The sequence below is a fragment of the Bos taurus genome, chromosome 15 (genome assembly GCF_002263795.3).
Source record: "Bos taurus isolate L1 Dominette 01449 registration number 42190680 breed Hereford chromosome 15, ARS-UCD2.0, whole genome shotgun sequence".
Lineage (NCBI taxonomy): Eukaryota > Metazoa > Chordata > Mammalia > Artiodactyla > Bovidae > Bos > Bos taurus.
Window position 1 is genome coordinate 32,101,281 of NC_037342.1, and position 14,216 is coordinate 32,115,496.

General features: G+C 45.5%; 1 protein-coding gene across 2 annotated transcripts in view; it reads left to right on the forward strand.

The window, feature by feature from the left end:
* SORL1 (sortilin related receptor 1) overlaps positions 1-14,216 on the forward strand; it is a 169,617-nt gene that overhangs the window by 50,870 nt on the left and 104,531 nt on the right. For both annotated transcript variants that reach the window (NM_001192757.2, XM_059874783.1), the window contains exons 7-9: positions 3,427-3,528; positions 4,538-4,707; positions 12,819-13,011. In NM_001192757.2, the coding sequence (NP_001179686.2) occupies positions 3,427-3,528; positions 4,538-4,707; positions 12,819-13,011 (465 nt within the window). The remainder of the gene's footprint in view (positions 1-3,426; positions 3,529-4,537; positions 4,708-12,818; positions 13,012-14,216) is intronic.

Below are 14,216 nucleotides of genomic sequence, written 5' to 3' on the forward strand. Positions count from 1 at the left end.
GTCCATCACCAACTCCCGGAGTCCACCCAAACCCATGTCCATTGTGTTGGTGATGCCATCCAACCATCTCATCCTCTGTCATCTCCTTCTCCTCCTGCCCTCAATCTTTCCCAGCATCAGGGTCTTCTCAAATGAGTCAGCTCTCCGCATCAGGTTGCCAAGATATTGGAGTTTCAGCTTCAGCATCAGTCCTTCCAATGAATATTCAGGATTTATTTCCTTTAGGATGGACTGGTTGGATCTCCTTGCAGTCCAAGGGACTCTCAAGAATCTTCTCCAACACCACAGTTCAAAAGCATCAGTTCTTTGGTGCTCAGCTTTCTTCACAGTCCAACTCTCACATCCATACATGACTACTGGAAAGACCATAGCCTTGACTAGATGGGACCTTTGTTGGCAAAGTAATGTCTCTGCTTTTGAATATGCTATCTAGGTTGGTCATAACTTTCCTTCTAAGCAGTAAGCGTCTTTTAATTTCATGGCTGCAATCACCATCTGCAGTGATTTTGGAGCCCCCCAAAATAAAGTCAGCCACTGTTTCCACTGTTTCCCCATCTCTTTGCCATGAAGTGATGGGACCAGATGCCATGATCTTCATTTTCTGAATGTTGAGCTTTAAGCCAACTTTTTTACTCTCCTCTTTCACTTTCATCAAGAGGCTCTTTAGTTCCTCTTCACTTTCTGCCATAAGGGTGGTGTCATCTGCATATCTGAGGTTATTGATATTTCTCCTGGCAATCTTGATTCCAGCTTGTGCTTCATCCAGCCCAGCGTTTCTCATGATGTACTCTGCATAGAAGTTAAATAAGCAGGGTGACAATATACAGCCTTGACGTACTCCTTTTCCTATTTGGAACCAGTCTGTTGTTCCATGTCCAGTTCTAACTGTTGCTTCCTGACCTGCATACAGATTTCTCAAGAGGCAGGTCAGGTGGTCTGGTATTCCCATCTCTTTCAGAATTTTCCACAGTTTATTGTGATCCAGTCAAAGGCTTTGGCATAGTCAATAAAGCAGAAATAGATGTTTTTCTGGAACTCTCTTGCTTTTTCGATGATCCAGTGGATTTTGGCAATTTGATCTCTGGCTCCTCTGCCTTTTTTAAAGCCAACTTGAACATCTGGAAGTTCACGGTTCATGTATTGCTGAAGCCTGGCTTGGAGAATTTTGACCACTATTCTAGTAGTGTGTGAGATGAGTGCAATTGTGTGGTAGTTTGAGCATTCTTTGGCATTGCCTTTCTTTGGGATTGGAATGAAAACTGACCTTTTCCAGGCCTGTGGCCATTGCTGAGTTTTCCAAATTTGCTGACATATTGAGTTCAGCACTTTCACAGCATCATCTTTTAGGATTTGAAACAGCTCAACTGGAATTCCGTCACTTCCACTAGCTTTGTTCATAGTGATGCTTCCTAAGGCCCCCCTGACTTCACAGGATGTCCGGCTCTAGGTGAGTGTGAATGATCACATCTTCATGATTATCTGGGTTGTGAAGATCTTTTTTGTACAGTTCTTCTGTGTATTCTTGCCGCCTCTTCTTACTATCTTCTGCTTCTGTTTATTTATATATATTCTAAGGATTTATATAGGGTGGCTTAAATCATCTGACCTTGATACATAGCTATAAAACTTTATTGACTTAAGGAGGGCTTTTGGAATTTATACATAGCAATTTTTGGAACTCTCTCACTCAGGTGATGCATTTTGTGTTTTTAATCAATCCATCGTTTCTATAGCCCCATACTGAGGACAGGCTATTATGCAGTTTTCAGGGTGCCATTTTGGGAAGGCAGTCTAATGTACTTCTCGGCCTGGCTTCTTTAAAACAAACTACTTTTAACCAGTGTTCAGTGGTGGCTTGGAAAAAGTGTGTGTGTGTGTGTGTGTGTGTGTACATTCAGCTGCTCAGGTGAATAGAAAACAACTTCACCTTCATCAGCTTGCTCTTCACAAAATTTGTTAGACATCCATGGGCATGGAGTATTTAGCAGTTGTCATATTATAGTCAAGGAAACATGACATCAAAAAAAAAAGGGAAACTTGAAATCTTCTATACTCTGTAGGAGTTAAAAATCTGTAATAAACAGTAGCAACATAGTCAAGGATAAGTGAAGCCAAACTCACCATTTCTGGCTGGGGATCCTGACATTCAGGTCGGATGATAGCCATGCCCATGAAGATGTCCACACGAGGATGGGCCTCCCTGTCTGTTCTCCTAGACGTGCAATATTGGCCTTCAAGTTTCTGGTCACAGACTTGTAGAACTGGAAAGAGACACGTAGAGCCTTTGCAGTGTTTCTTATTCTCTTTTGGATCACTGGCCCTTTTGAGAAACTTCTGAAATGTCTGTATCCTCCCAGCACAGTGAGTGAGTGCATCCACATGCAAAATTTGCATATATATTTATGGAGTTCCTGGATCATTTAAACCCGTACCCAAAGTCCTCATTCAAATCAGCTTCTCAATTTATAGAGGGATACACTGGAACCTAGGCTTCCCTGGTGGCTTAGATGGTAAAAAATCCACCTGAAATGTGGGAGACGTGGGTTTGATCCCTGGGTTGGGAAGATCCTCTGGAGCAGGGAATGGCAACCCACTCCTATTTTCTTGCCTAGAGAATCCCCACGGACAGCAGAGCCTGGCGGGCTGCAGTCCATGGGATCGCAAAGAGTCGGACACGACTGAGCGACTAAGCACACAGAAATTGGAACATAGAGAAATTGAGCGCTAACTCTGAATCTAGCGCTTTTACACACATGAGCAAGCTCCCAGCTGTGATTAATATCCCTGAAACACAGTGTAACCAGCGTCACGTGCGTGGTCGGCATCCCATGGAGTACTCTGTCTCTACCAAAGAAAATATATTGTAGCAAGAGACCCTAATCAATGAGAAGGATTAAAAGACTGAAAAATAGAATCAGTGACAATTCCTTCAACTGTTGGTAAAAATTAAAGCCCTATGACTCGGGGATCCTTGCGACCTAGAAATAGTAGAAAGGGGAAGAGGATGTGTTTTGTATGCATATCAGGTGTGTGGCGGACCTCACCCTCTGGTGGTTTGGGGGCTGTATGTTCTGCCCAGCTTGTCTCTCCAGCCTCATCACACAGCCCTCTCCCTTTCGCTCTCTGCTTAAGCTTTGGCAGCCCCTGCCCCCTCCCCAAGCTCAAGTTCTTCCTTCATACTTTGTCCTTTCTCTTCATGTAGTGCCTGAAGTGTCTGTATCTATTGCAGACCAGGTATCTAGGATATAGTGGTACAGCCCAGGCTGCCCAGTGACGGCAAACATTGCAAAATGTGCATTTGTGGTAACACTCTTTAGTGTTTTTAGTAGAATCAGAGGGATCTGACTTTCCTGTTTCCTTTTACACTTGTTCTGAATGATTATCATATGGTACAGTTGATATTTTTCTCCTCCTCTTCCTTGGCAGCATCTCTTCGGCAGTCCACAACCATCCTCTGTCCAGCTCTGGGTCTCCTTTGGCCGGAAGCCCATGCGAGCAGCCCAGTTTGTCACAAGACATCCTATTAATGTGAGTGGGGTCTGCGGTGGAGGGCGGGGGAGTGCTGGTGTCCTCAGGCAGAGGTCAGGGGGAGGGTGATGGGGGGAGGATATTTGATGGAGGCTCCCTGGAGTCACTTTCTAGATTAGTCTCTATGCTTTTGGGCATCTTGGTCTGTTTTTTCCCCTCTTCACTTTTTGAAGTGGAGCTGAATGGGAGCCTTAATTTGCTTGAAGTGGAGAAGGATTGGCAGAGAGGTTTGGAGCCAGAGTCAATGGGCTCAGTGTGCCTGTGCTGAAGGAATGGGAGGGTAGGGACAGCAGCAGTTATTCATTAAGTACCTGCTGTGTTGCTCACAGATGGCGAGGTTCCATAAGGGGACAGAATTGGAGTCTCACCCTTTTAGAAACAGATGGGTTGGAGAGTCCGAGAACAGAGCAGAGAAAGAAACCATGTACAGTCAAAGGCTTGACTGTGCAGCCTGTGTTAAGACATAGAGAACCATAGGAAAGGTCAGTGTGAGCTGGGTCATCGGAGAAGTGACCATGGGGAGGAGGTGGCATTTGAAGGCCTTGATGCCAGGGCCTGGTGTGATGGAGGATTAGTAGCTCAGAGGAGTATGTGATGGAGAACACGTTTGTCAGTTCTTTGCTTTCTCTGGGCTCTGCCTTCCTGTGGTCATCTTAGAGGAAATGAGAGGGAAGGAAATGCACATTAATTTGCATTATGCTTTGTAGTAACGATAGGGAGACATCATTACGTTAAAAGTGATTTCTAGGTCATTTTTGGAGTTCAAAGCCTGTTCTTATTTTGTGCCCCATCTGCCGATAAGGGGTCTGCTTTAGCCACAGAACAGCCTTAGGGTCTCTAAAGAGAGTCAGCCAAGCTTCTTTCCCAAGACCAGGAGGCTCTCGTGGGCTCCAAGACTGCCCTCTTCCCTGGGACACTGAGAAGCCCTTGCTTGCGTGTGCAAAGGGACCTTCCACAGGGCATATGTGTTTTTTTTGACTTGTGTCTTTTTAATTTTTTGATGCCAAAGGAATATTACATCGCGGACGCCTCCGAGGACCAGGTGTTTGTGTGTGTCAGTCACAGTAACAACCGCACCAACCTGTATATCTCGGAGGCAGAGGGGCTGAAGTTCTCACTGTCCTTGGAGAACGTGCTCTATTACAGCCCAGCGGGGGCAGGCAGTGACACCTTGGTGAGGTAAGGAGACCGGTGGGCGGGGCTGCTTCCTGCTTTCTTACCCGGCACGACCTCTCATTGGGTGGTTTTCAACATCCCCTGAACATTTGGACTCCCCTGGGGGTGGTTTCAGAAGCCCCAGTGATTACTGGTCCACCTTCCCAGGCATTACTTTTTTTATCTGGTTTGAGGTATGCCAGGCACTTGAGGATCTTTTTTAATTTTTAAGACAACTTTAACTAATTCGGTTTTGTCTGCACTGGGTCTTCGTTGCCGCCGGTGGGCTTTCTCCAGTTGTGGAGAGTGGGGGCTCCTCTCTAGTTGCAGTGCACGGACTACTTGCTGCAGTGGCTTTCTCTTGTTTTGAAGCACCGGCTCTAGAGCACACGCTCAGTAGTTGTGGTGAACGGGCTTAATTGCCCCGAGGCACGTGGGATCGTCCCAGACCAGGGATCGAACCTGTGTCCCCTGCATTAACCACTGGACCACCAGGGAGGTGCGCACATGTTTATGTGGTGCAGAGGCTGAGCACCGCTGCACTGGGCGACCCTTAGGATCACTGCCACCGTGTCAGCCACTCCTTTGGGGTTCCTTCATTCAGTTACCTGGTTTTGTGGTCTCAGACCCAGTAGGAAAGAGCACTGGCAAAACGTCACCACCACCTCTGGGCCAGCTGGCGTGTGTGTCTACAAGGCCCTTCCTCCACGTGACTCTGGTTAATTAACATCATTATCCTCCCCACCACCATCCCCCAGTAATTGCAAGGTATTGTTTTGTGGTATCTGTGGAAAAGTCCTTTATCAGTACGTCACATGCCTGGAGTGGTCCTGCTGTAACTGTGTTCTCAGGGCCATGGAGGAGTCCAGGACTGGGAAGGGGTGGATGCCATGCCATGTGGGTGGCACTGTGATCCATCAGTGGCGCGAGGTCACTTACTCTCGTTTGTCTGTGACAGACCATTCTTGTGTGCGTCTCATTGTGACTAAGACTGCTCTCTGCTCTTGGGAAGAGCCAGCTGGCGGAACTGGCTGGTCTGCAGTGAGGTCTAGCTCCAGCGCCGTGAACCTCAGGTCAGAGGGCACGTTCTTGCTGCCCGCTCTCCCTCTTCAAGTTGCCGGTTCATTCAGCAAGGATGCTGCTGTTCACTGCCTGGTGGCTTTGCATGTACAGCCATGCTGTATTGTGTATCCAGCAAGGAAAACTTGACACAAGCTCCCTGATCCATGGAGCTCTTGTTCTAATTGTGGGAAGACAAAATAGAGACAAATACGTACTCTGCCGATAATGCTGAGTGTGGAGAAGAAAAATAAAGTGAGATAAGAGGACAGAGGGTTACCAGGGCATATGCTTTATATGAGCCGGTCATGGAACGCTGTTCTAGGAGGCTGATGTTTGAGCAGGTGCCTGAGTTACACAGGAGTGGGAGCTGGGCACATAACCTGGGGAGGAACTTTGCAGGTGGAGGAACAGTAGGTACAGGGGCTCTGGGGTGGGACTTGAGTGGTTTAAGAGCAGTGTGGAGGCCAGGGTGGATCAACCAGCTGATGGACGGGAGAGAGCATCCCTAAGACACAGGAACCAAGAAAGCAGGGTTTAGATTGTACAGGGCCCTCAAGGGCATAGCAAGATCTTTTTTCTTCTCTTAAGCATAATGGAGGGTTTTGACCAGAAGCTGGATATCACTTGATTTAACCTGTTACATTTTTTGGACACCATTTTAAAAAAATGTGAATTGCATTATGTAAAGAAAAGTGCATAAAACATAAATGGGCAGTGTTATAGATTATTTTCAGTGGATATTCATGTGACTTATATTTTAAAGAAGCCATGCTAGATGCTGTGTGGAAATTAGACAGCAGACTTGCAAACTGGGGGGTCCAGCTGTGAGATCACTGCCGAAATCCGGGCCAGTGGTTGAGGTTGGCGGGACCTGGAGCGGTAGCAGTGGAGATGATGGAAATGGTCAGAGGCTTCCTGATGGCTCAGACGGTAAAAGACCCGCCTGTAATGCAGGAGTTGTGGGTTCAATCCCTGGGTTGGAAAGATTCCCCTGGAGGAGGGAATGGCTACCCACTCTAGTATTCTTGCCTGGAGATTTCCGTGGGCAGAGGAGCCTGGAGGGCTACAGTCCATATGGTCGCATAGGAGCGACTGTCACTTTCGCTTTGACCCATTTGCTGATGCATTTGGCTGATGGATTGGACATGGGGTTTGAGAGAAGGAGGGGAAGTCAGGGACCCACCACTGCTTGGCTGGAGCAGCTGGCACAGTGATGGTTTCAGACTGTCCGGGAGGGCTGGGCGAGTTCCCATCTGAGGATGCCTATTAGATACCAAGTCAAGAACTTTCTATGTGCTCTGGTACACTTTTCCACACCCTATTTCTTCTCCTTTGGAGGTGCTGTCATCTTTTACTTCTTATCTTTGTTTCCCAGCATAGACTCAGAGGTTATTTATTATTCAGTGTCTTGTAATGTGTTATAAACCACCCCTGCCGTGACTCATCCTCAGGTTGTTCTGGTTTGGTCCGTCACTCCTCCTCAGGCTGGCTCCCAGTGGCTTTGTTTTATTTTTAATGATTTATTGAAGTGAAATTCTCATAACATAAACTTATCCGTTTTAAAGTAAACAACTCAGTGGCATATAGCACATTTACAGTGTTGCACAACCACCAGCCTTACCTAATTCCCAAACATTTACATTTTTCCCAAAGAAAATCACTTAACTGTTCAGTAATTTCTCTCCCCTAAGCCCCTGGTAGTCACCAGGCTACTTTATGTCTCTATGAATTTGCCTTTTCTGGCTATTTCATATAAATAGAATCATACCGTAACACCTGACCTTTGTGTCTAGTTCACTTTGGGTAATGTTTTCAGATTTTATCCATGTGTAACAGGTGTCAGTTGGAGAAGGCAATGGCAACCCACTCCAGTACTCTTGCCTGGCAAATCCCATGGATGGAGGAGCCTGGTAGGCTGCAGTCCATGGGGTCGCTGGGAGTCAGACACGACTGGCAGACTTCACTTTCACTTTTTACTTTCATGCATTGGAGGAGGAAATGGCAACCCACTCCAGTGTTCTTGCCTGGAGAATCCCAGGGACGGTGGGGCCTGGTGGGCTTCCGTCTATGGGGTCGCACAGAGTCGGACATGACTGAAGCGACTTAGCAGCAGCAGCAGCAGCAACAGGTGTCAGTACGTCATTCCTTTGTAGCAGTGAGCCAATAGTCGCCTTCAGTTCAGTTCAGTCACTCAGTCGTGTCTGACTTTGCAACCCCATGGACTGCAGCATGCCAGGCTTCCCTGTCCATCACCAACTCCCAGAATTACTCAAACTCATGTCCATTGAGTCGGTGATGCCATCTAACCATCTCATCCTCTGTCGTCCCCTTCTCCTCTTGCCTTCAATCTTTCCCAGCATCGGGATCTTTTCCAGTGAGTCAGTTCTTCACATCAGGTGGCCAAAGTATTGGAGCTTCAGTTTCAGCATCAGTCCTTCCAATGAACATCCAGGACTGATCTCCTTTAGGATGGACTCGTTGGATCTCCTTGCAGTCCAAGGGACTCTCAAGAGTCTTCTTCAACGCCACAGTTCAAAAGCATCAGTTCTTCAATGCTCAGCTTTCTTTATAGTCCAACTCTCAACATCCATACATGACTACTGTAAAACCTATAGCTTTGATTAGACAGACCTTTTTTGGCAAAGTAATGTCTCTGCTTTTTAATATGCTATCTAGGTTGGTCATAACTTTTCTTCCAAGGAGCAAGCATCTGTTAATTTCATGGCTGCAGTCACCATCTGCAGTGATTTTGGAGCCCCCCAAAATAAAGTCTGTCACTGTTTCTATTGTTTCCCCATCTATTTGCCATGAAGTTACGGGACCAGATGCCATGATCTTAGTTTTCTGAATGTTGAGTTTTAAGACAACTTTTTCACTCTCTTCTTTCACTTTCATCAAGAGGCTCTTTAGTTCCTCTTCACTTTTTGCCATTAGGGTCGTGTCATCTGCATTTCTGAGGTTATTGATATTTGTCCTGGCAATCTTGATTCTAGCTTGTGCTTCCTCCAGCCCAACATTTCTCATGATGTACTCTGCATCTAAGTTAAGCAGGGTGGCAATATACAGCCTTGATGTACTCCTTTTCCTATTTGGAACCAGTCTGTTGTTCCATGTCCAGTTCTAACTGTTGCTTCCTGACCTGTATACAGATTTCTCAAGAGGCAGGTCAGGTGGTCTGGTATTCCCATCTCTTTCAGAATTTTCCACAGTTTCTTGTGATCCACACAGTCAAAGGCTTTGGCATAGTCAATAAAGCAGAAATAGATGTTTTTCTGGAACTCTCTTGCTCTTTCAGTTGGATGTTGGCAATTTGATCTCTGGTTCCTCTGCGTTTTCTAAATCCAGCTTGAACATCTGGATAGTCGCCTGACTTGTAATTAAAATCATGAACCACTCTCTCTCTGGCCTCTTGCTGATTCTTTTTCACCTTTAAGAGACTCTGGCTATGGGGCCAATAGGTCACAGCTTGGTCAAAGTTCCCTCAACTTCTGCATTTGTCAGCTCTTCAGGATGGAGATGGGAAGGGGAGCCCAGAGCTGCAGAGTGTGGCTCTCTGCGGGGTGGGAATGTCCATAACGCCAGCACGCAAATGGCCCTTTATGAAGTTACGGCATTTCCCGCCCCGCCCCGCCTGAGCGTGTAGTCCAGTTATGAAATTGAAAATAGATTTACATCAAGATTCATAGACTTATTTCCTCTTTGACTTTCTCATTTCTTTCTTCAGATTTTTATCTTGAGACTGGAGATGTGCTCACTTAAATGACCTTTGTCATCTGCATCTCCATCTCAACGTGATGACACGGGAGAAGTGTGAGTGAGCAGTTTATGTGGGCAGGCTGGCTTAACTTAGAAAGGAAAAGCAAATAAAACAAGCTATTCTTTGTGCCTAGTGGGGAAGTGGGTGCCAAGGACCTGGGTCCCATTACTTAGAGACCTGGAGGAGGAATTCTTCCCAGGGGTGGCCCTGACCTCGGTGAGAGGTGCCGAGGGGAGGCACTGTCTAGATGGAGGGACAGACGTGGAGTGGACGGAAGTGGCTTGCCTGCAGGGCATTTTGAGGAGGACTGCTGGGTTCTGGGCTGAAGGTGGCTGGGAGGGACCTGGTGAGCTGCCTGGCGAGAGGAAAAAGCAAGTGGTGAGAGCCAGTGAGAGAAAATGGAAGAATATGGACTCTTGCGGAGAGATGCTTGGGTGAGTCAGGTGGTTGCAGGGTGCAAGGTGTTAGAAGGAGAGATGACAGGATGGACCGGGGCCCGGAGGAGCGTGGAGGTACGGGGGACAGGCTTCTGCTTGGATTGAAAAGATAAAATGCCAGGAGAAAGACTGAGGAAAGAAACAGGGCTCCTCGAGAGGAGAAAAACTCAGACCTCCCAGATACATTGGAAGAAGCCTGTGGTGACCCTCACAATAGTAGGATCACAAGCAGGAGAGTCGTGTGAATAGAGGGCAAGGTGGGTAACAGACCTGGGCTTCTTCCTACGGAAGCAACTGAAAACCAACTAAACCGGAACTGAGGGAACCACGTGTCAGAACATTTGGTCTCAGCGCCAGTGTCTTCTGGGGGACCTTGCTCTGTCTCAGGCGGGGTGGCTCTGCCACTTCTGTGGGTATCTTTCTGTCTGAACTGGCGAAACAGTCTTCCTGCTTCAGATTTATATGACAGATGACAGGAAAGTGCATTTCTGTTTGTTTGTTTTTAATTAATAAAGCCCGGTGGCTCAGAACTCTCCCAAATAAAGGACATGCTTCCAGTTTTAAAAGCCACGTGTGAACTGTGGCTACCCTTTCTTGGGGGTGAGTCCTTAGAACGTGTACCATATTAGTGCAAAACTACTGCTCAGGGAACTACTGTTGCAGGATCTGGAACTTCCTTAACTAACATAGCAGTTAAGGCCAGTGAGGTCTTTGTCTCTTGTTTCCCTGTTAATAAGCATAACCTCAAGGTTTCCAGAGCCATCCTTGTTGGATGTACTGTGTCTTTGGGAAGGCTTCTGCTCTGTTCCCTGACAAATCCTATGGACTTCTGTCTGATCAGGGTGTTGGCTAATTAGTTGTAAGTATCTGGACAATGTAACCCCTTAGCTATATTTCTGTGCTGCTGCTACTGCTGCTAAGTCGCATCAGTCGTGTTCAACTCTGTGCGACCCCATGAACTGCAGCCTATCAGGCTCCTCCGCCCATGGGATTCTCCAGGCAAGAGTACTGGAGTGGGTTGCCATTGCCTTATAGACTGGGTTAAATTGTAAGCCCCAGCACTACACTGTAATTTTTTTTTTTTAATTGAAGTCTAGTTGATTTACAGTGTTGTGTTAATTTTTTCTGTGTGACAGAGTGATTCGTTTTTTATACACACATGCACACAAACGCACACACACATATTCTTTTCCATTATAGTTTCTCGCAGTATATTGAATATAGTTCCCTGTGCTATACAGTAAGACCTTTGTTGTTTATCCAGCCTATAATAAAATAGTTTGCATCTGCCAACCCCGAACTCTCAGTCCTTCCCTATCTCATCCCTGTCCGTAGCCACAGGTCTGTTTTCCATGTCTGTGAGTCTGTTTTTATTTCCTAGATAGGTTTGTTTGTGTCATATTTAAGATTCCACATGCAAGTGGTATTTGTCATTCTCTTTCTGACTTACTTCTCTTATGGCCATCTCTGGGTCCATCCATGTGGCTGCAGATGACATGATTTCATTCCTTTTTCATGGCTGAGTAGCATTCCATTGTGGATATGCACCACATCTTCTCTATCCATCCATCTGTGGATGGACATTCAGGTTGCTTCCATGTCTTGGCTGTTGTGAACAGGCCAGTACTGTACTTAGAATCTGGTAAGTTTGGTTTATTGTTTCCTGTTTATCCAGGCTCACTGGAGGATTTGAGGTCAATATCGTTAGTGGAGAAATAAATGTAACTCTCACATCAACTTTTCTGTGTTATATTTATCATTCTGAACCCCATGTGAGGAGTGATTGATCAGATGAGCATCTTGGCCTTCAAAGTTAAAAAAAAAAAAAAAAGGCAGTTTATTCAGCCACAGGAAGGAATACAGTACCGATACAACATGGATGAACCTTGAAAACATTATAGTAAGGGAAGGTAACCAGATACAAAAGGTCATATATTATATAATTACATTTATATGAAATATCCAGAATAGGCAAGCCCAAGCTATGGTTTTTCCAGTAGTTGTGTACGGATGTGAGAGTTGGACCATAAAGAAGGCTGAGTGGTGAAGAATTCATGCTTTCGAGCTGTGGTGCTGGAGAAGACTCTTGAGAGTCCCTTGGACTGCAGAGAGATCAAACCAGTCTATCCTAAAGGAAATCAGTCCTGAATATTCTTTGGAAGGACTGATGCTGAAGCTCCAATATTTTGGCCACCTGATGCAAAGAGCTGCCTCATTGGAAAAGACCCTGATGCTGGGAAAGATTGAAGGTGGGAGGAGAAGGGGACGACGGAGGATGAGACGGCTGGATGGCATCACTGACTCAATGGACATGAGTCTGAGCAAACTCGGGAGACAGTGAAGGACAGGGAAGCCTGGCATGCTGCAGTCCATGGGGTCACAAAGAATTGTACTCGACTTAGCGACTGAATAGCAGCAACAAATAGAGACAGAAAGCTGATCAGTGGTTGCCAGCATCTGGAATGGGAAGGAAAAGTGGGGTGTGCCTACCGGGGGTATAGGGTTTCCCTTTGGGATGATAGAAATGTTCTGGGACTACATAGTGATGATGGTTGCCTAACATTAGGAAGATACTTAATGCCAGTGAATCTTCTTTAAAATGGTTAAATTTTGTGCGGACTTCTTGGTGGTCCAGGGGTTGAGACTTCGCCTTCTAGTGCAGGGAAGGTGCAGTTTTCAGTCTCTGGTTGGGGAGCTGAGATCCTACATGGCTTGCGGCCAAGAAGCTAAAACATAAAGCAGAAGTAATGTTGTAACAGAGTCAACTAAGACTTTAAAAATTGTCCACATAAAAAAAAATCTTAAAAAATGGTTAAATTTTGTTATTTAAAATAAAAATATCCCTAGCAAATAACACTGTTTATTTTCTCTTATTGTAGGTATTTTGCCAATGAACCATTTGCTGACTTCCACCGAGTGGAGGGGTTACAAGGGGTCTACATTGCTACTCTCATCAGTGGCTCCATGAATGAGGAGAACATGAGATCTGTTATCACCTTTGACAAAGGCGGGACCTGGGAGTTCCTTCAGGCCCCAGCCTTCACCGAATATGGAGAGAAAATCAATTGTGAGGTATAGATGCTACGCTCTTGTTTGGATTGTTTTAAAAAACACTTATAACTGTAGTTCTACTCTTACTGTTCTGAAACTCTGCACCGAGTTATCTTGGGGTGCTGTAATGAACTCACAGGGGCACCATGGGGTATTTTAAATTTTTGAAGGGTACTTGACGTCTGTTGGTCACCATGTGGATTTACTCTCTTGGGTTAGTTCATAGTTTCAACATTAGCTCATGCTATATGTCTTTGGATGATATATCTTTGTGAAGCTGGACTCTTGCTTGGCAGTTTACATGGTACAAAGCAAGTAAGAAAATCTATCTGGTTTAGGAAATGGTAGTAGTGGTATCTGCTTAGATTCTGAAGTTTGAGAAGCTGTGCAGTGCCCAACAGGTGTTTACATCCTATTATTAAGTAATTGTGGTTATGTAAGGATGAAATACACGACTGAGTGACTTCACTTTCACTCTTCACTTTCATGCATTGGAGAAGGAAATGGCAACCCACTCCAGTGTTCTTGCCTTGAGAATCCCAGGGACGGGGGAGCCTGGTGGGCTGCTGTCTATGGGGTCGCACAGGGTCAGACACGACTGAAGCTACTTAGCAGCAGCAGCAAGGATGAAATAAAAGTTTTATGTTTTTTTTCAGCTTAAATATAAACACATACAGTATTATTTCAAACTGCTGCTGCTAAATTATTAGGACATGTACTTATTGGGTTGTATGGATTTAACTGTGGTGAAAAACAAATATTAGTATTTCTTCTGATCTGAGGCTGTTATAAAAATAATTTACTGAGACACTGGTTGTGTTTGGAACCTATGCCATACGTTATTATTTCTGAGGAATGTCTTATAAAATTCTTTCCTGAATATAATTTAGGATTCTACCATTTTCCTTACCTGTGGGTCCATCTAAAAAGCTCACAATCCTCAAATGTGTTATTTGGCCTCATTTAGGGTTCCCATTCACCTAAGCAGCTGCTTCCTTTTTCCTGGAAAGAAGTCAGTGACCGTGATCCCTGGCTTTATATGATGCCCTACTCTTGTATTTTCTTTTTCTTTTAGAAAAATTTATTTTTTTGTCTGTGCTAAGTCTCAGTTGTGACATGTGGGATCTAGTTCCCTGACCAGGAATCAAATGTGTGCCCCCTGCATTGGAAGTTCAGAGTGTTAAACACCGGACCACCGGGAAAGGTCCCCCCTCGTTATTTTAAGA